The 20,562-nt window shown below is 53.7% G+C and overlaps 1 protein-coding gene across 12 annotated transcripts in view; it reads right to left on the bottom strand.

The window, feature by feature from the left end:
- IQSEC3 (IQ motif and Sec7 domain ArfGEF 3) overlaps window positions 1-20,562 on the bottom strand; it is a 92,045-nt gene that overhangs the window by 33,113 nt on the left and 38,370 nt on the right. For 11 of the 12 annotated variants that reach the window (XM_061418248.1, XM_061418249.1, XM_061418253.1 and 8 more), the window contains exons 3-4: window positions 9,018-9,288; window positions 133-1,247 (exon numbers count right to left, since the gene is read on the bottom strand). In XM_061418248.1, coding sequence (XP_061274232.1) covers window positions 133-1,247; window positions 9,018-9,288 — 1,386 coding nt within the window. The remainder of the gene's footprint in view (window positions 1-132; window positions 1,248-9,017; window positions 9,289-20,562) is intronic. The other variant, XM_061418251.1, reaches the window with a different exon arrangement.

The raw sequence follows: 20,562 nt of genomic DNA, 5'->3' as shown, positions 1-20,562 counted from the left end.
GGAGCAGGTGTGGTCCCCAGGCCCCCAGGGGAGGCCCCTGGGTCCATGCGGTCCATTTCCATTCCCAGGAACCTTGCTCATCGGTAAGTGCAGCTGCCCCCTTTCCCCCCTCCATCCTCCACCCCGACTTACATGTTGAAGAGGTTGAGGCCAATGCGGTACAGCCGCTTGCGCAGGGTGTCGGTGGACAGCGTGGGTGACTTGCAGCTCGCGGGGTTCTCGCAGTGGTAGCGTGGCAAGCTCAGGATCATGGCCTGCAGGGCCTCCTTGGAGGCCGAGGCCGACGCTTCGGAGCCCGACTTGGCTGATTTGGTGGACGTGCTGCTGCTGCTCAGCTGCTCCGAGTTGTCCCCGGCCTCGAGTTCGGCCTCGGTCTCTTTCGCCGCCTCCTCGGTCTCCTCCCCTTCTTCCTCCTCCACCGCTGGCCCCGCGGCCATCTGCGAGCTGGCGCGCAGGGCCCCACCGGCCTCCACCTCTGAGCTCGGGTCCTCAGCGGGCGCGATCCCCTGGCCGGCACTGGGGGCCTCGGGGCCCTCCGGGGCCTCCTGTGCTCTGGCCTGGCCCTCCTCAGCCTTAACCACCGCGGAATCTGCGGGGACAGGGGCCGTCTGCGCACCCAGGCAGTTGGCCACCGACAGGGCCGTGGAGGAGGAGACAGAGATGTTCTGGCTGGCGATCTGCACTGTGACGTCCCGGAAGGCCATCATGAGGGTGCTGCCGTGGCCCTGGGGCGGACTGGGGGGCTCAGTGGGCTCAGCCCCGGCCCCCGGGGAGGGGCCCTCGGGCTCCCGCGCCTCGCCCTCCAGGCCTGGCGGTCCCGCGCCCGCGCGCAGGGCCCGGTGGATCTGGTAAGCGCCGCTCTCCTGCAGGGAGCACATGGTCTTGAGGCTCCAGGTGCTGAGGGCGTCGTCGATGGACTTGGCCAGGGATTGCACCTGCTCGGTGAAAGAGTCCTCCAGCTCGGTGAGCGTGCCCGCAAAGGTGGGCGGCAGGGAGGGCGAGCGCACCAGTGGCAGCCCCGCGAGGCCGCAGCCCTCCAGCAGCGCCCTCTCGGCCGCCAAGCTCTCCGCCGTGGGCGCGCGCGCCTTGCGCAGGGAGATGCGCCGCGGCAGGCGGCTCTCCAGGAGAGAGTTGCGGATCTTCTCGAAGTTCTTGCTGAGCTGGTACTGGCGGAAGGCGGTTTGGATGGTGCAAGCGGCGCGCCGGGACACCAGGTGGCCCCCGTATTTGTGTTCTAGCATTTCAATCTGCAGTGAGGACAGAGAGGCGTGGGAGCACAGTTAGGGAAGGGATGTGACAGCGCTTTCAGAGACCAGGGCAGGGGGTGACCCGGCTGACCCTTGGCGGGGGCCTGGGATGGCACAACTAGGCCGGCACTGAGGGGCCAAAGTCTGAAAACTCTGCGATGGCCTCAAATGCCAGGTTGCTGCCAAGACTCCTAAAGGTGTGGCCTGGAGGTTTGGATTCTGGGGTTGGGGATACCCACCCAAGGGTGGGGCAGTTGCCAATGGTAGTAGGTGATTTTCATATATGAAAGTATTTATTTCTGAAATGCGTGGTATATTGAATTTGTATTAAAATATTTCATCAAAAAAGTAGAAGGGTTAGAGGAAACAATATTAATTGAAACTGGGTGATGGTTAAATGGGAGTTTATTATGCTATTCTTTCTACTTTTGTATATATTTTAAATAATAGAAAAATGAAGATTAAATAGAAAGAGTAAAAAACATTGCTGCTACTCCTGTTCACCTGCTTTCTTTCTTGGTATTCATGTCACGAATTGGGGTCGTTTCCTGTTTCTGGGAGCCACATAAGAGTTGGGTTTGGAGTTTGATTATCTCTGTGTTCCCAGTACCGAGCCCAAGGGCTGGCATGTGATAGAGCTCAGTAAATGTGAATTTAGTAAAAAGACAGATGGGTGATGGATGGATATTTCAACAGTGGGAGATCCTCCAGCTACCATGTTCTTCAATTCAACTCACCTCTGTTCCCAACAATGGGAACTGTTCCGATCGGGGCAGGGCTTGGTGGGACTGATAGGAAGGTGGGGTAGGGGGTGCTGCCTCATTTGGGTGGATCCGAACCCAGGAAAACTTCAGGCACTGGCCAGTCTGTCCTTCCTCCTCTCCCCTCAGCTCTCTCCCCACTCTGTGGTCTTTTCTGTCCTTGGGTGGCTAAGCACTGACTTTTCCTCCCTTATCAAAAATCTCTCCGGGGAAAGGACTAAAAAAACATTCTCTCTGAGGTGTGAATGACCAAGAGGGGTTAGCAGTGGTTCTTCCTGGACACTTTTTGCATTTAAACAACACACAAAGACCAGACGAAGGGGCGGGCAAAATGGCAGCACTGTGGCGGGTTCCATCGGTCCTTAGGGAAGCTTAGGACGTGAGAAAGTGTTCCTGGGCTCTGAAACTGTGTCCTGCTGCTAGTCACGCGCCGTACACTCCACTTACAGAGTGACATTCCTGAACTGAGAATCACGACTGGTGGCTGGGATCGACAGCTCAAGGCAAGACCATTAGCCCTTCAACCTCCCCCAGGATCACAGAGGAGTGCGGTAGGGACAGAAAGGCCAAACTCCATCCCCCAGGACATGGAACCCTTCGACCTGCTTCCTAATCTCACCATAACGTTCCTCTCTCAGGCTGACGATATCACCATCTCTTGCCTTCTTTGTAAGCTTTCTTCATCCACTAGTCCCTTCTACTTGCATTTCCAGCCTCCAGCCCAGCACTGGGCCCTTTCCACCAGCCTACAGACCCTCCTAAGTCTCCCAGACTGGATCATGTCTCTGCTTGACTCCCCTGTTCGGGGGCACTAGCCCACTCTCTATTTTCTACTAAACCTACAGGCAGACTCCTCTACCTCCTGTGCCTCAATCTGCGAGCGAATGCCGAACCACCGGCCAGCCCCGTGTGCCCGGACTCCTTGCAGCTGCCTCTTGCTCCCACCAGACTTCTGATTCTCCAAAGGATCACCTCAAAATGAACTTTAATCACTAAATCCCATGCTCAACTCCCTCGCTCCCCAATTTTCCTGCAGCTTTGATACTTTATCCTTGAAACTCTGTCCTCAGCCTTCACGACCCAGTCTATCTTGGTTTTCCTGTCTCCGTACAACTCCTGGATCCTATATTCTGACCACAGGGTCTCTAACCATGCTAGTGACGAGTCATTGGGTGCCCTCTTCCATTCTCCAGGCACATCTTCATGATTTTCCTATGCTGGACATCTTCCTGACTTCCATGTGGGAAGTCTTTAGAGCAGCCTTGTTAGCTGATAATTAACAGCTAATGAAGAGGGAACTGTCTAGGGAACAGCCTTCATGGCAACTCTATATAGATATCTCTGGGGCTAATATCCTCTCACCTCTTGTTTGAGAACCTTGTCTTCTTCCATCGTAACTTCACTGCACTGTGATAGGTGAACAAGCAAGCCCAGGAAACACCCAGCCCAGATCCACCTCTTCCCTGCTGGCTGACCTTGGACACGTTTCTTAACATCTCTGAATCTGTTTTCTTGTCTGTTAAATGAAGATAATCCTGCCGACTCTGTGATTTCATTCTGTGGTGAGAATTCTTATTTCACATGGTACTTGACACACAGTAGGTCAAAGCTCAATAAGTGGTAGCAATTTGATGGTGAAGTGTTGATTCCATGACTTTCAAATCTCCATGCCTAGACTCAACTCATGGAGAAGGCAATGGTACCCCACTCCACTACTCTTGCCTGGAAACTCCCATGGACAGAGGAGCCTGGTAGGCTGCAGTCCGTGGGGTCTCGAAGAGTTGGACATGACTGAGTGACTTCACTTTCACTTTTCACTTTCATGCTTTGGAGAAGGAAATGGCAACCCACTCCAGTGTCCTTGCCTGGAGGATCCCAGGGATGGCAGGGCCTGGTGGGCGGCCGTCTATGGGGCCGCACAGAGTTGGACACGACTGAGGCGACTTAGTAGCAGCAGTAGACTCAACTCAAGACCTACATTTCCAACAGTCCACTGCTCCCTTTCCCTGAAAGGAACCAGCTCTCAGTGATATCCTTAGTCACGTCCAGCACCCCAGCTCCAAGGCTGTCCAGTCTGGGGACCTGGCACTTGTCCCTGGGTCCCCCTTTGCCTTATCCTGTGCATCTGTCAAGCGCAAAGTCCTATAGCGCCACCCCTCCATACCTTCTGCCATCACTCTGAACTTTCCACCTGACTGTCCTACGTGGGGCGCTTTGGACTCCCCCCTTGGATACTCTGGCAGCCCCCGGTTGCTTCCCTGCTTCCTCCTCCAGCACCATCCACCTTGCATTACATCCCCCTGAGCAGTGTACTCAGAGAGCAGGGTAAACACAGGTCTTCCAGTCTCTGGAGATCCTTGCCCTAAATAAATATAAACACCCTGTTCTAGGGTGTCTGGGGCTCAGCAGCCTGGCCCCGCCCACCCCGGCCCCTCCTACTACAGGAGGTCCACTGCTCACATGCCAGCCCCACCTCCTGCCCCTGCCCGCACCCCCACATACTGGGCTTTCCTGCCCCAGCACTTGCTCAGCCTCCCCACCTCCACAGCCCCCTACAACCCCCAACCCCCCACACCCCTCCCCACACTGTCACCCCTCTTCACCCTCAGCTCCCACCCTCGCCCTCTCCTCCAGGCAAAAAACGTTCGCCCTTTCTTTCAGTGTCCCTCCCCCAGGACGCCTCCCAGTCCCCCAACCAGAACGGGTCTCCCTGCCCTGAGTCCCCTGGAGAAGGTTGCCTCCTGCTTCTCTGACACTCAGTTTCCTCACTAATCTTGGTGGTGCTCGTCTAACTCAGGCTCCCGCCCTCCCCTCCCTCCCCCAGACCCCTCCTAGAGCAGAAACTCCTGGAGGCCCAGATGTGTCCTCATTCTCTCCACTGGTGGCCTCAGCCCAGAGCCTGGCCCGGAGCCACTGCTCGTGCTGGCCTCCAAATTCAGTCCCAGAATCATCACTTTTTGTTCGCATCATGTCATATAGCTGGCTTCCCCTCACCCCAGCCTCATGCCTGCTGCCCACCCCGGCCCCCCACCCCATGCCTGCTGCCCGCCCCGGCCCCCCGCCCCTACAGGCAGGACACCATTCTCTGTGGCACCGCCATCCTGACCTGTGACTGGGGCTTCATTGGTGTTTGCACCCTGAACTGAACTCAACCAGGGGAGTGCAGTGCAGGCTGTCTTCTAGATCTGGGATCGGAGCCAAAGTCTGCACCACTGCAGCCCCTGCCCCGTATGTGTTCCCCTCCCCCATACCCACAGGCCTGGGGGACACTCCAGTGCCCCTCGACAGCAGCAGCGCCCCAGCCAGGCCCTCTCACCTGGAGTTTTGGACTGGCTGATGGAGCAGGCCAGGCAGGTTGGTGAACTGGGAGAATAAGGATTGTCCAGGATCCCTTCCAGCCCCAAAACTACAGGATGTGAGTGACTCGTGAGGACCACAGGGGCAGAATGCTAAATCCCAGATCTCAAAAAAACCTGAGATGGAGTCAGGCCCTGAGCCAGGCTTCATGACCCTCTCCATCCCCTTCAGGTCACTGAGCTGGTACCTCCCCTCTTCATCTTCTGAGCATCTTCTCACGCCAGGTGCTGTGTCGGGCACCAGGGATATAATGATGGACATCTTTGCCCTGCCTTCAAGGAGAAGTCAAGTAAACAGGGATGGTGATCCAGGGCTGGAGGGCAATGTCAGGGAGCACCTGAGTGCCATGGGAACACTGAGAAGGGGCCTCCCCCATAGCCTTGGGAGAGCTGCGGTGGAGAAGGAAGGCACAGGGAAGTTCTGAAGGAAGAGAAGGAGTGAGTATGGACCAGTGCAGGAGACGGGGGCCGGGCACAGAAATGCTAGCAATTGAGGCAAAGGGCTATATGCAGCAACCAAGGCCCAGAGAAGGGAAGGAACTTGTCTAAGGTCACACAGTCCATCTGCAGAAGAGAGACCTGTGGAGTTCCATCTTTTGTAAACATATGCCATGTTTTCAGTCACTCTGCCCAACTCCTCGATCGCTTTTTGCTAGTAATCTTGCCTGGAGAATCCCACAGACAGAGGAGCCTGGAGGGCTACAGTCCATGGGGTCACAAAGAGCCAGACACAACTGAGCGACTAACACTCCCACCCCTAGCCTGTGCTTGGCCTGGAGGGTTCCCTGGGCCAGAGGAGGGGGGCTATTCCCCAGGACAGGAGGACCTGGCTGCACCCCTACCAGCCCTCATCTTTCCTGCCCACTTCTGCCCTCCTGACACGCAAGCCCATCTACTAGAACTACACCCACGTGAAAAAGGTCCACGGTGCCTGTTAGAACCCCGCACGACTCTCCATAGCCCCTAGTCAGTGAGAATTAAACTAATTCCCTGCCCAGGCCAAGGCACGAGTTTCTTTTGGTGTTACTAACAGGCCACTGCTTCAGTTGAATGGTAATCTCTTCGGAGAGCAGGGAGGGACCATGTTTTTCTTTTGGGTATCCCACTTCCTCATTGCTTTGCTCATCAGAGTTATTTAAAAATATTCACTCGATGAGCTCTTACTCTGTCCAAGACCCTCTGCTGGATGCCGGGCAATGGGTGCACAGATGAACAGGAGATGGTCTCTGTCCTCAGGGAACGGAGAGGACGCTCTCATATGGCCAGCTGACCATCCCATCACACCGTGCCGCTCCAGACAGGCTGCCTCCCGGCCTCTGCTTGGGGATTCCTTACCCCAGAAGCAGGACCTGCTACATTTTCAGCAGCTCTTATTGTTAGTTAATAAAAAAAAAAAAAAAAAAGCAATAGAAAAGAAAATAAAACCTTCCTCTCCTTTAAGTTTAATGCACTAGTACCACTATTTTTATTTTGTTTTTTAGAAAACTTTTTATTTTTGGTCCTTGCATGTGGGATCACAGTTCCCTGGGGATCAAACCCATGCCCCCTGCATTGGAAGCAGGGAGTCTTAAAGGCTGGACTGCCAGGCAAGCACCACTATTTTTACCTGGAATGATAGAAACTAATCTGATCCACCCAATTCACATTCAGCTCTTCCATGTTTAAAACTCATCTTCATGTCTACAACTTCCCCATATGACCCTGTGAATGGGTGTGTGCTAAGTCACTTCAGTCATGTCCGACTCTTTGCGACTGTAGCCCCATGGACTGTAGCCCCCAGGTCCTCTGTCCTTCGGATTCTCCAGGCAAGAATACTGGAGTGAGTTGCCATGTCTTTCTCCATCATATGACCCCAGCCAATCTATTTTCTTTTTTAGAAGAACCTCAGAACCTCAGGGTTCTCTTTGTTGCCTCTTAGAAGAGGCCTTGGAACCAGACAGCCTGACCAGTACCCAGTGGGGCCCCAGGCAGCTGCCTCCTTTCTGTTGTTCAGTTGCTCAGTTGTGTCTGACTCAGCGACCACATGGACTGCAGCACGCCAGGCTCCTCTCACTGGGGGTTTTATCTACACGTCTGTGAAGGCCTCTGGGCCCACTTCTCTGGCAGCGGCTTCACTGGCTGTTGATTTATCTTGAGCTTGTAGTCAGCTCAAGCCCTAAGGCCTCTCGCCCAGGACCAAGCCTGCTCATTTTGTAATAGTGCTGTGGAATTTTCAAAGCTAAGAACAGAACTTGAGATTTTTCCCTCTTTCACTTTACATTTTCCATTTAACCACATTTCTGTCCTAATTAGATTTTTTTTTAATCTGGGATTCTGTTGTCAAGGTATTAGGTGTCCCCTTTCGGCTTTGCATCAGTCTCTTTTCAGAATGGTTGAACAGGGCAGTCCCTACTCAATCACCTTGGAATTGGTGCTGATAAAAAAAACCATTGTTTTCTATAATTCCATTTGAGAACAACCCACCTGACTATATTGTCAACTAACCCACTTCCTATCCCGTCCACATAGATATCACAGGAGATTTTGTCAAATACCTTACTAAAAGCCCTGTGGTGCATCGTGGGCAGCTGGCCCCTGACCCAGGGTAACAGCTTGGCATCCATGCTCAAAGGAAGGGATGTGTCTGGCGGGGCTCAACTGGGCTCAACCCAGTCTTAGTGACTTCTCTACTAGCTTCGCTTCCTAATCCGTCCATCAGGTTAAGGAATGGTTCTTTAGAACCTACACATTTTAGAGCTAGAAGGGACATCAGTGATGATTCAAGGTGTAATTCCCAGTTTTGCTGATGAGGAAACGAATACCCAGAGTGCTTAACTGGTGTTTCCCAAAGTCACAGAGGAACTGGAGCAAGGACCCACAGTGAATCCCACACGTGTGGCTCCAAGCTCAATGTTCTTCCTCAAAAACGCTAAGTCACAAAGTCTGTGTCTAAGCATGTTCACACACACACACACATATCTCCTTTCAGGTCTCTTAATTTTCCACCAAAACAACCGTGCCATTGTCATTTGGGGGGTGTCGACGGGGACACTATTTTTCTTGCTGCTTCACAGAATGGAAGATGGAGACCCAGAACCCCTCAGTGAAGTTTGTTTTCCAACAGGGGGCTTTCGTTGTTCAGTGGCTAAGTCCTGTCCGACTCTGCGATCCCACAAACTGCAGCACGCCAGGCAGCCCTGGTCCTTCACGTGGACTCTCCCAATCTGGGCTAATCCCGGGAATCTTTAGTCTACCTGGAGGACACCACTGTCTTCAAACCTCTTTGGAGCCTGTGTGTGCCTGAGCAGGGCGCTCGCCCCTTGAGTGGGCAGGTAGGCTGGGCATTTCTTTGGAGCAGGATTGGAGGTGGGGGCTTCACCTGCCTGGAAGTATGTGGGCCACTGGGCTTTCTGCAGTGGTAAGAGGGGCAGAGCCCTGGACACACTGCCTGTGGGCTTGGCACTGCACGGGTGACCCCTGCCGCTGGCAAGGCTGGCTGCAGGAAGAGCTGGCTGTAGGGAGGGGCAGTTACCCCTTTCAGCTGGGAGAACTAGCGGCCAAGAGGTGGGCCTGCCCCACAGGCGGCCCAGACAGGGACATCCCTGGGACCCTGGACAGCGCCCGAGTCAGGGCCCTTCACCACCCTTCCCGCCCGCCTCGGAGGCCCTGGGTACCTGTTTATTCTTTAGGTCAAGGGAGATTTCGTAATCGGAGGCGGCAGGGGCGCGGGAGCAGAGCGCCGTCGCCAGGGCAGGCTGCTGCCGGCCAGGGGAGGCCGCGCGGTGGGGGCCGGCCCGCGGGGAGGCGCCCCCCGCCCCCGGCCGCTCCTCCTCCTCCTGCAGCTGCTGGGCTTGAGCCTTCGGGGCATGGGCACTGGGTCTGCCGGCCGCCGCCGCCGCCACGGAGTCCTCCGTGCCCCCACCGGCCTGGGCGCAGGCGCCGTCACTGCGAACGAAAGGCAACGGAGCTCGGTTGGGGGGGGCGGGGTGCGTGTGGGTACGGGGAGGGGGCTGGGGCCCTCGGGCAGCTATGGGCCTGTGGAGGGGCTGGTGGGGGCCTCCTGCTGTCTTCATTAGGGTGAGGCTATCTTGGTGTGCAAGAACTCCAGGCCGGGAGGAAAGCCTGAGCTTGGGGAGGGTCCCCGAGGGGCAGAGGGAGGGGCTCAGGAACTTGCTTAGACGTAGTATGTGTGCCGTGTCGTGCTTAGTCGCTCAGTCATGTCCGACTCTTTGTGACCCACGGACCGTACTGGCCAGGCTCCTCTGTCCTTGGGGATTCTCTAGGCAAGAAGACTGGAGTAGGTTGCCATGCCCTCCTCCAGGGGATCTTCCCAACCCAGGGATCGAACCCAGGTCTCCCGCATTGCAGGCAGATTCTTTACTGTCTGAGCCACCAGAGAAGCCCTAGGGGTAGACTACCCGGGTTCCGATCTGGGTCCTGTCTCTTATTAGCTGTTACTTAACAGCTAAGCGGGTTACTTAACCTCACTTTTCTCTGTTTCCCCATCTATAAATTGTTGTTCAGTCACTCAGTTGTGTCCCACTCTTTGCGACCCCATGGACTGCAGCCTGCCCAGCTTCCCTGTCCTCCACTATCTCCCGGAGCTTACTCAAACACAAGTCCATTGAGTCTGTGATGCCATCCAACCATCTCATCCTCTGTCATCCCCTTCTCTTGCCTTCCATCTTTCCCAGCATCGAGGTCTTTTCCAATGAGTCTGCTCTCTTCGCATCAGGTATAAAATGGGAATAATAATAGAACCTACCTCACTGGGATGTTTGGAAGGCTTAAGTAAGTTACAGAGTTCTTAAGGCAGGGTCTGGCTCCTGCTGCCTGCTCAGTGTGTGTTAACTACCATAGTTATCAGTGGTCTGCTTACTGGCCAGTGGCTTAAGTAGCTGAGAGAAAGCTGACCCCCACTGAACCAGGTCCGTCTTTTAGACGGCCGATGTGAGGCTGGGGGAGGAGTTGACGCTTCTAGATGAAGTCGCTGCCCCTCCCCAGCCCCTCTCTCTCTGGTGGAACCAGGGACAGGAGCCACAGCTGCTGCCCACATGCCCGCCTCTGAGATGACACTCAGGCTGCTCCCCTCCCCGGCCAGCCTCCGAGTTCTGCCCCTTCCCCAGGCCCCGCGCTGAGCCCTCTCCAGCATGAAGCCTTCCTGGTGGTTCCAGCTTCCAGCCTCCATCTGCGAGGACCCCAGAGGGTCACCACCTGCATCACAGAGGAGCATCTCGGCTCACGGTGAGGGCTCCAGTGCAGCCCCCTCCCTTGTGGCTTTGGTCAAGTTGCTTTTTCTCTGAGCCCTGGTTTCCCCATCAGTACATGGGAGGCGCTGGTACCTGCCCTACAGGGTCCCTGGGAGGTGGAAAGGAATCAGCACGTTGAGGGCTTCGTGCAGCACCTGGTACGGACTGAGTGCTCCAGAAATGTTAACTTCTCTTTCCCCATCTCTCCACCCCACCCCCGATTTCCCACAAGCCTGAGGCTTGTACTCTATTTGATCCCCTTCTCCCCAGTTGGTGCTGAGCAAACAATGAGGGCTCCGCAAAAACTTGAAGGATGAATTGAAGAGAACCCAAGACCCCTGACACAGCCTCTGTGGTGGACAGGTACCCTAGGTTATCTAGCCCATCTTTCTCATCTCCCTTTTTCACAGATGAGGAGTGGGGGCCCAGGGAGGTGGGCTGGCTTTGGTTGGAGGGCCAGGCAACCTTGGGATTTATTTCTTCCAAGGCTTTGTCCCTCGTAAGATGCCCCAAATCGTGCCAGAGCAACTGCTTCTGCCTAACTTTAAAGCCTCCTAGTGCTAAAATAGCCAAGGGTAAAGAGTCCATCTTCATTCAAGTCCTCCCAGCACTCCCCTGCACCCCACCCCCTCCCTCAAACACAAATAAAGAAGAGTTCACTGGCTTCCCTAGCAACAAGGAGCCTGACTCCTTGCCTCTGCATAATTCTTTGCTTCGTCATTTTTCCTGTGGCCACCAATCAAGCTATATAGTTGGATGAGCTCTAAGTATTGGGTTTTTTCACTGGTATCACCAGGAAGTTCTTTGTAAGGTCTAACTTCAACTTTTCTTGAGATAGAACATGCCCATTCTTCCCGAATGGTCACGTGTGCTGTGCTGTGCTTTGTCGCTGAGTCGTGTCAGACTCTTTGTGACCCCAAGGACTGTAGCCTGCCAGGCTCCTCCGTCCGTGGGATTCTCCAGGCAAGAATACTGGAGTGGGTTGCCATGCCCTCCTCCAGGGGATCTTCCTGACCTAGGAATCAAACCAGGGTCTCCTGCATTGCAGGTGGATTCTTTACCAACTGAGCTACCAGGGAAGCCCCAGGGTCACATGGAAAAGCCCCAGAGTCACTTTCCTCCCTAGCACAACCTGCCTCCAGGGGGCAGAATGCGCTCTCACTCTGGACTCTGGACTGTCCTTGGTGGTGATGCCCAAGGCTTCTTCACCCCAGGTTTTCAAGATGCATGACATTAGGCCTATAAGCATCCAGGGGCCGAGGCCACCCATGGAGGTTTTTCCACACAGGAGACCATAAGATTTGAGTATGGGATGTGAAAGTCTTTGAGAACTTGGGGAACCAAGCAGCTCCTCAGAGGAACACTCCACGCCCAGAGGACCAGAATGATCTGTGTGTTGAAGCTCTGCACCGCATCAGGGGAGGGTCACTCATGTGGGGCGCTGGCTTGTGCTTAGAGGGCCTCTAGGTGCCCAGTGCACATGCCTGGTCCTGGCACATCTAGGATTCCTCGAGGTTCCAGCAACCACCCAGCTGTCCGTCGTCTCGGCTACCAGAGTTGGCTTCCTAAAGTGCAGATGCTCAAAACCCAGAAGTGACTTTCTGGTACTGCCAGATATAGTTCAAGGGCATTCGTGATTTCATCCAAATCTCCTTGTCCATACCCATCTCTGGGAGTAACCTGGCCACTCTATCTACTGAGTGTTAGTTGCTCAATGTTAGTTTGACCTTTGCAACCCTATGAATTATAGCCTGCCAGGCTCCTCTGTCTATGAGATTCTCCAGGCAAGAATACTAGAGTGGGTAGCCATTCCCTTCTCCAGGGGATCCTCCCAAACCAGGGATAACCCAGGTCTCCTGCATTGCAGGCAGATTCTTTACCATCTGAGCCACCTGGAAACTTTCCTCAAATCTGCGGTACCCGCTCAGACCACCATGCCTGTACCGTCATTTCCTCCTGCCAAGGTAATGGCACCCCACTCCAGTACCCTTGCCTGGAAAATCCCATGGACAGAGGAGCCTGGTAGGCTGCAGTCCATGGGGTCTCTAAGTCGGACACGACTGAGCAACTTCACTTTCACTTTTCACTTTCATGCATTGGAGAAGGAAATGGCAACCCACTCCAGTGTTCTTGCCTGGAGAATCCCAGGGACAGGGGAGCCTGGTGGGCTGCCGTCTGTGGGGTCCCACAGAGTCGGACATGACTGAAGCGACTTAGCAGCAGCAAAATGCCTTATCCTTTCTCTGCCTTGACAGCTCTTTCAGAATTCACTCATTGTTCCAGGAAGAGTCCGCCCTCCAGTGTGCTCCACTGGTTCTTGGCACTTGCCTCTATTTCATAACTGACCACTCTACCTAAATTATTCACTGATGTGTCTCTCTCCTCCACCAGACAGTGCCATGCACAGCTTTTTATCATAGGTGCTTATCACCTAGGCTGGCTTATAAGACATGTTTAGGAAATGTTAAATGGATAGAGGGATGGAGGGGTGGATGGGTGGATGGATGGATGGAGGGATAAATGGATGGGTGAATGGATAGCATTTAATCTCTCACCCTTTCCCAAGAGCAGAGATACTGTGGTGAGCTTGGTGATACAGCCCCAGACCCTTCTTCAAGGACTGATTTCCTGTCCAGCCCTGGGGCTGCTACTGAAGCTTGCCTTCAGCTGTCAGCTCCCCCAGCTCCTTCTGGGACTGTCTGAGCTGCAATGAGCTCCTGGGCCCAAAGTCATGTTTTCCCCAGGGCAGTCTACATCCAGTGGCCGACAGTGGTTATAAAGGTTCAGTCATGTGATCCAGTCTGGATCTGAGAGGTCATGCTCCCTGCAGAGCTCGTGATGGGATTAGCCCAGGCTCCTAGTGGACGTCTGTCACAGGTTAACCTCTCCCTGCCCCGCGCTACGCTCCTGCCCTCCCCCGAGGCGTGTTGACCCTAAGCATCCTCTAGTCAACATCCAGCACACTAGACTCAGAGTTTTTTCCCAGAGACACCAATGAGCGATGAGCACCCAACCAGCAATGGGCACCCAGCTTCTCTTTTTCCTTCCTTTTCCTTGTCAGCCACGATTACCCTGGTCTCCCTGCTCCCAGGCCTGTAAAACTTTTCTGGGCTCCAGACACCTTCAATAAAGACTCTGGGCTCTCTTCCCAGAAAACGGGTGTGCTTTCATATGTGCCGAGTCCTACCTCCACACTCAGAGGCTTTACAGGCTCCGTGGATCGGGCTGAAAGCACTCTTCTGGGGGGATGGTCATGGGTTTCATCCATGTGCTGAGGACTGTGCCAAGCACTGAGGGCTGGCTCCAAGAGCTGTAGGCAGCTCAGCTCTGGTCATACAGAAAGAAAATGTCAGGGTTCACACGCCACCGGGCTTTCAGACACCGGCCACTGTTCCCTCAACACTGATGGGTCCTCGCTCACAGGTCAGAAGGCTTGAGTGGAGGGAGCCCCTGTTCCTCTGACTCACTGATTTCAAGGAAAATATATTTATTCTGCACCTCAGTTTTCTCATTTGCAAAATGGGGGTATGAATATCTCCTTTCCAGGAGAGTGATGAAGATGAGGTTGACCTCCTAGGTTAGTGTGCTGGGAAAATGCATCCCTGAGAAGGATGAGGAGGTAGAGCGGGCGGCCGTGCAGCCCCTGCCAGGAGCTAGTCCCGGCGGTGGTGTCCCCCTGGGCTCCCAGGCAGACCCTGCCCGCCACCAGGAGCTCAGGGCCCAGGAGCTGCCGAAGAGCTGTATGAAGGCTTCCCTGGTGGCACGGTGGATAAGAATCCGCCTGCCAACGCAGGGGACATGGGTTTGATCCCTGGTCCAGGAAGATCCCACCTGCCCTGGAGCAGCTAAGCCCATGCATCACAGCTACTGAAGCCCCTGAGCCCTAGAGCCTGCGCTCCACAAGAGAAGCCACCTCAATGAGAAGCCCAAGTTCCGCAACTATAGAGTAGCCCGCACAAAGCAACGAAGGCCCAGAGCAGCCAAAAATTAATTAATTAATTAATAAAAGAGCCCTGTGAGGGGGCTGGGGAAGACTTCAGGGGAGGGAGCACCAGGCCTATGCTTGTCCGGTCCGCTAGAGATTGGCTTGGGACGTGGTCCTGGCACAAAGGCAGAGAAAGGGATGAGGGGAAGCCTGAGGCATGTTGTGGGGTTTGGGGACAGGGTGAGGAGGGAGGGACGGAGGGCCACTTTCCCCTCTGAGCAGTGGCCAGAGCAGCAGTTCCTGAGACCCAGGCAGAAGTGTTTTGAAGGCTGGAGGACTCCTTGGGCGGCAAGGTTCCCCCAGAGGGCCTGAGCCTGACCAATTGCACTAGATTATCCTGACTCCGCCAGCCTTTCTGAAAGCCCTTCTGGGACAAAGAAACTAGGCATTTTCCAGACAAAAGCTAACAAAACGCCTCACATCTCAAGATTTTTCAGCCTTTACTAAAACACTCCTTTCTCTCTCTTGCCTGAATCGATAAAGTGATCTTCGATGGTCAGAATAAAGGCTGAGCAAGGGGAGTCGAATGTCCTTGGTGGGGGGAGGGTCCCAGACGGTGCTGGGGAGGGGTTGCAGTGAATAGAGGGCCAGCGTCTGTGACAAATTCACCCTGTGCTGATTCCAAGCACAGGCTGGAAAATGCCGCCTGTGGTGGTGGAGAGCCCTGGGCCCCGGGCAGGGTCTGACCGCCTCCGCCGGCTGCGCTAGCTGTAACGGTAGGTACATGGCTTCCCTGCACCTTGGATTGCTCATCATAAGATGGACAGTTTGAGCAAAAGGCTCTGACAACAGGAAGGAAGGAGAGGCCAGCTTCCTCCCTCTCCCTTTCCCTCCATGGGGCCGGGCCCACACCCTGCACCTTCCTGTTCCTGTCCACGCCCCTCTGGCCTCCATACCCAGGGACATGGTGAAGGCCTCCCTGCCTTCCTCTCTGCCCTGACCACCGTCATCCACGCTGGAAGCTGGGGCTCGCAGGAGGAGGCTCTGGAGGAGGGCGGCTGGGTCTTCCCTGCTGTCCACTTGCAGAGGCCGCCCTTCCTCCCACGGACCCCAAGAGAGTAAGTTACTCCCTCTCCTGCCTGCTCAGTGGAGACTCCAGAATTTGGCTGCACGACTGTTCCAGAAGGGTCTGGAAGGGCTGGTTTGTCTGGAGGGGTTTCCTGTTGAAGGCATCACAGCCCTCTGGGCCTGTGTCCTCCGCAGAACCAAGCCCAGGGTGCCACTCAGGGTGGGCCCCCGAGTCCAGCGTGGAAACCATCTCTGCATCATAGCCCCTCACGGTGAGATGCCAGCACTTGGTGCCCACTGGGGAGGGGGTCTACATCTAGAAGTTTCCTCAGGACACCTCCCACACAGACTCACAGGTTGGACCACACCAGTGATGCGATCTGATTGCCACTGGAAGCCTAATATTTTTGAGCATTTTATTTCCTCCCCAATAAGTGTGGATCCGGTAGCAAAATCAAGCTCTCAGGACACCCTCCAAGCTCGCTGCCTGACACATTGCACACAGTCACAAGTCCCGGCTTCTCTGAGCCCAAGGACACACCTCGGGCTTTCTCACCTCCTGTGTCTGCCCACCCCCCCCACAGAAGCTAGTTCCCTGCCCATGTTCCCACCTCACCCACCCCGAGGATGATGCTCCAGAAACATGGCCTGCAGTCTGTCCTGACATACCCCACCGTCACCTGACAGCTGCACTGAATAGTTGTTGTTAAGTCGCTCAGTCGTGTCTGACTCTTTGCGACCCCATGGACTGTATCCTGCCAGGCTCCTCTGTCCATGGGATTCTCCAGGCAAGAACACTGGAGTGGGTAGCCATTTCCTTCTCCAGGGGATCTTCCTGACCCAGGGATGGAACCCAGGTCTCCTGCATTACAGGCAGGTTCTTTACCATCTGAGCTATAGGGAAGCCTGTGGGTTTCCCAGGTCATCTCCAAAGGTGTTTGGGTGAAAAAGGAAGCAAGACAGAAAAGCTTTGGGAGGAAGCCCCAGAGCTCCCACTGTGCGGAGCCAGCCCCCAACTCCAAGCAGGGCAGGGGTCAGCCCCAGGCCACAAACCTGTCCTTGCGGGGGCTAAACTGTCTCCTCCTCTTAGGACGGAAGGAGACCAGACTGTCAGCTGGCGCGATTTCCCCGATAAAATGCCTGTATACTTAATCTCATCCTCGCTGCACTGTGACAGCCGGGTGCTCAGTTAAATCATTTCCTCTCCTGCCCTGACATCTAGAAAATCCGCTCTCAGGGCCCGCTGGTCCTGCTTGATTGGCATTCATCAGGGCTTTTAGCTCCTTTGATCTCTTGCCCAGCTGGTCTCTCGGTTCTGAGTTCCTCACCCCTGCTCGCTGTCTCCAGCCAGCTCTCCATGTGTCATGGGCCAGGCTGGAGTAGAAACATCTGAACGTGGCCCCCTCCTCCCTGCCAGTTGCCTGCCGTCCAGAGGAGGAACTGGGCCCTCTCCCTGAAGGGCACAGCTCAACAACCCAGAGCAAGACCCAGAGTTGTGTGTCTCCTTCCTCTTGCTGTACTAGGGTCTCTGCTGCAGGGACCTCATCTGCTGAGCTGGCCCATTCTAAGTATTTCCCGGTCATGCCTGAGCCTTCTCCTGGAACTCCTAAATCTCAGCTGATTTATCCCTTTCTGCTCTTAAAAAATCCAGTTTTAAAACAGCTAGCACCAGGAATTCCCTGGTGGTCCAGTGAGTATGACTCTGAGCTCCCAGTGCAGGGGACGCAGGTTTGTTTCCTGCTTGGGGAACTAAGATACCACATGCTTTGTGGCGTGGCCATATAAAATTTAAAAATTTTTTTAATTTAAAAATCAAAAAAAAAAGGAAGACAGCTCTGGGCCATGGCACGTGCATGCGTGTGTGTGTGTGTGTTAGTTGCTCAGTCGTGTCTGACTCTTTGTGACACCATGGACTACAGCTCACTAGAGTCCTCTGTCCATGGAATTCTCCAGGCAAGAATACTGGAGTGGGTAGCCATTCCCTTCTCCAGGGTATCTTCCCGATCCAGGGATCAAACCAGAGTCTCCTGCATTGCAGATGGATTCTTTATCATCTGAGCCACTAAGGAAGCCCTCTATGGCACATACCTCATGCTAAAAAAAAAAAAAGCTAGCATTTATTGAGTGCCTACTATATACCAGATCCCTTTGCACACATGACGTCACTGAATCCTCCCAACCACCCTAAGGGGCTTCCCTTGTGTCTCAGCTGGTAAAGAATCCGCCTGCTATGCGGGAGACCTGGGTTTGATCCCTGGGTTGGGAAGATCCCCTGGAGAAAGGAAAGGCTACCCAGTCCAGTACTCTGGCCTAGAGAATTCCGTGGACTGATAGTCCATGGTGTCGAAAGAGTCAGACACGACTGAGCGACTTTCAAAACCATCCTAAGAGCTGAGTGCTGCTGTTGTCCCCATTGGACAGATGAGAAATCGAGGATCCCAAAGCTTCAGTAGTTGCACCAGGGTCGCAGGGTTTGTATGTGACCAAGCCAGGACCTGAACCCAGATTTGAGTCACTCTGTGTGTGCTCTCTATGCCAAAGCCTTTGACTGTGTGGATCACAATCAACTGTGGAAAATTCTGAAAGAGATGGGAATCCCAGACCACCTGATCTGCCTCTTAAGAAACCTGTATGCCGGTCAGGAAGCAACAGTTAGAACTGGACATGGAACAACAGACTGGTTCCAAATAGGAAAAGGAGAACGTCAAGGCTGTATATTGTCACCCTGCTTATTTAACTTCTATACAGAGTAGATCATGAGAAACGCTGGGCTGGAAGAAGCACAAGCTGGAATCAAGATTGCTGGGAGAAATATCAATAACCTCAGATATGCAGATGACACTACCCTTATGGCAGAAAGTGAAGAGGAACTCAAAAGCCTCTTGATGAAAGTGAAAGTGGAGAGTCAAAAAGTTGGCTTAAAGCTCAACATTCAGAAAACTAAGATCATGGCATCTGGTCCCATCACTTCATGGGAAATAGATGGGTAAACAGTGGAAACAGTGTCAGATGTTATTTTTGGGGCTCCAAAATCACTGCAGATGGTGACTGCAGCCATGAAATTAAAAGATGCTTACTCCTTAGAAGGAAAGTTATGACCAACATAGACAGTATATTCAAAAGCAGAGACATTACTTTGCCAACAAAGGTCTGTCTAGTCAAGGCTATGGTTTTTCCAGTGGTCATGTATGGATGTGAGAGTTGGACTGTGAAGAAAGCTGAGCGCCGAAGAATTGATGCTTTTTGAACTGTGGGGTTGAGAGTCCCTTGGACTGCAAGGAGATCCAACCAGTCCATCCTAAAGGAGATCAGTCCTGGGTGTTCTTTGGAAGGGATGATCCTAAAGCTGAAACTCCAGCACTTGGCCACCTCATGCAAAGAGTTGACTCATTGGAAAAGACTCTGATGCTGGGAGGGATTGGGGGCAGGAGGAGAAGGGGACAACAGAGGATGAGACGGCTGGATGGCATCACTGACTAGATGGACATGAGTTTGAGTGAATTCCGGGAGTTGGTGATGGACAGGGAGGCCTGGTGTGCTGAGATTCATGGGGTCGCAGAGTTGGACATGACTGAGTGACTGAACTGAACTGAACTGAACTGAGTGTGCTCTCAGTAGGTCTCCTTTAAAACCTCCCTTTGTATTTTCACAGTAAGTGAAATGAGGCTTCCCTGGTGACTCAGACGGTAAAGAATCTACCTGCAGTGGGGGACACCCGGGTTCGATCCCTGGATTGGGAAGACCTTCTGGAGAAGGGAATGGCTACCCACTCCTGGTGGGCTGCAATCCGTGGGGTTGCAGAGTGGGACACGACTGAGCGACTAACACTTTCACTTTCAATAAGTGAGATGGAGAGAGAAATCCCACCGTCGGCTTGCTGAGGCTCCTCTGATATAAGCGCTCCCTCCACCTCCCAACCCCGACCCAGGGTCTCCTGTTTGGGTCACACCACCCTGATTTGTCCTGCTTTGTAAATGCTCCTGGTCCCTCCATATGGACGCCTCCTCCAGCCAAGGCAGCGCCTTACCTTCAGGTAGAATCACTCTAGGGGAGGAGCCTTGGGGACTAGAGTGTTCATACCGCCCCCTCCCACCCCCTGTGATAGCTGAGGACACTGAGGCCTGGAGAAGGGGGAGGTCAGCACCAGCACCGGCAGGCGGCCTGCGTCCAGAGGACAGGCACTTTGGTCTCCATCTCCCATCTGCAGACAGTAAAAGCCTGCACCCTGTGTGTCCACCACCTTGACGTCCACAGACCCCTTTCTCTGTCCTCCCCCACCCTTCTCTCGGTTCCAGACCGAAAAACATCGTCCTTCACAGACAGCTGGCTTCCCTGTTTTTTAAAAATGTAGATACATTTACTTATTTGGCTGTTCTGGGTCTTAGTTGCGGCATGTGGGATCTAGTCCCCTGACCAGGGATTGAACTTGGGCCCCCTGCTTTGGGAGCACAGAGTCTTAGCAGATGGGCCACCAGGGAAGTCCCTTGCTTTGTTTCTTAATCACCGCAAATGTAATCTCTAAAAATCTCCTTTCTTTTTTTTTTTTTTTAAAAATCTCCTTTCTTAAGGCCTCTCAAAGGCAGTAAATTCTTTAAGAATGCCTGATCTGATGCACTTCCTCTCGCTACATAGATTAAGACCGTTTCCTCGTTCGGAGTCCGATGAAATGGATTTGAAACCCTTTTTGTTATCCATCAGAAATACTTACTGGAATGATAAGTCATTTTCATGGTCACGTTATGGGTTAAAAGATACATGAATAGGTAAAGATGACCTTTCAGAGGAGAAAACAAACTAACCCAGGAAGTAGTGAAGTTAGAGAAATCTCTAGGCCTTCCCTTCCTGGGAGTGAAAGGCGAACCTCTATAATATTCAAACAAGCAGTTTTCAGCAAACGGAGCAAAAATTTGTTTCTTCTTCTAAAATTGGACAAAAGCTGATCCTCATGGTAGCTTGCATTTTGTTGTTCTGAAAGTA

This window comes from Bos javanicus, chromosome 5 (assembly GCF_032452875.1).
Source record: "Bos javanicus breed banteng chromosome 5, ARS-OSU_banteng_1.0, whole genome shotgun sequence".
NCBI lineage: Eukaryota > Metazoa > Chordata > Mammalia > Artiodactyla > Bovidae > Bos > Bos javanicus.
The sequence above is the reverse complement of the archived record's forward strand: the minus strand, read 5'-3'. Positions and strand labels throughout refer to the sequence as shown.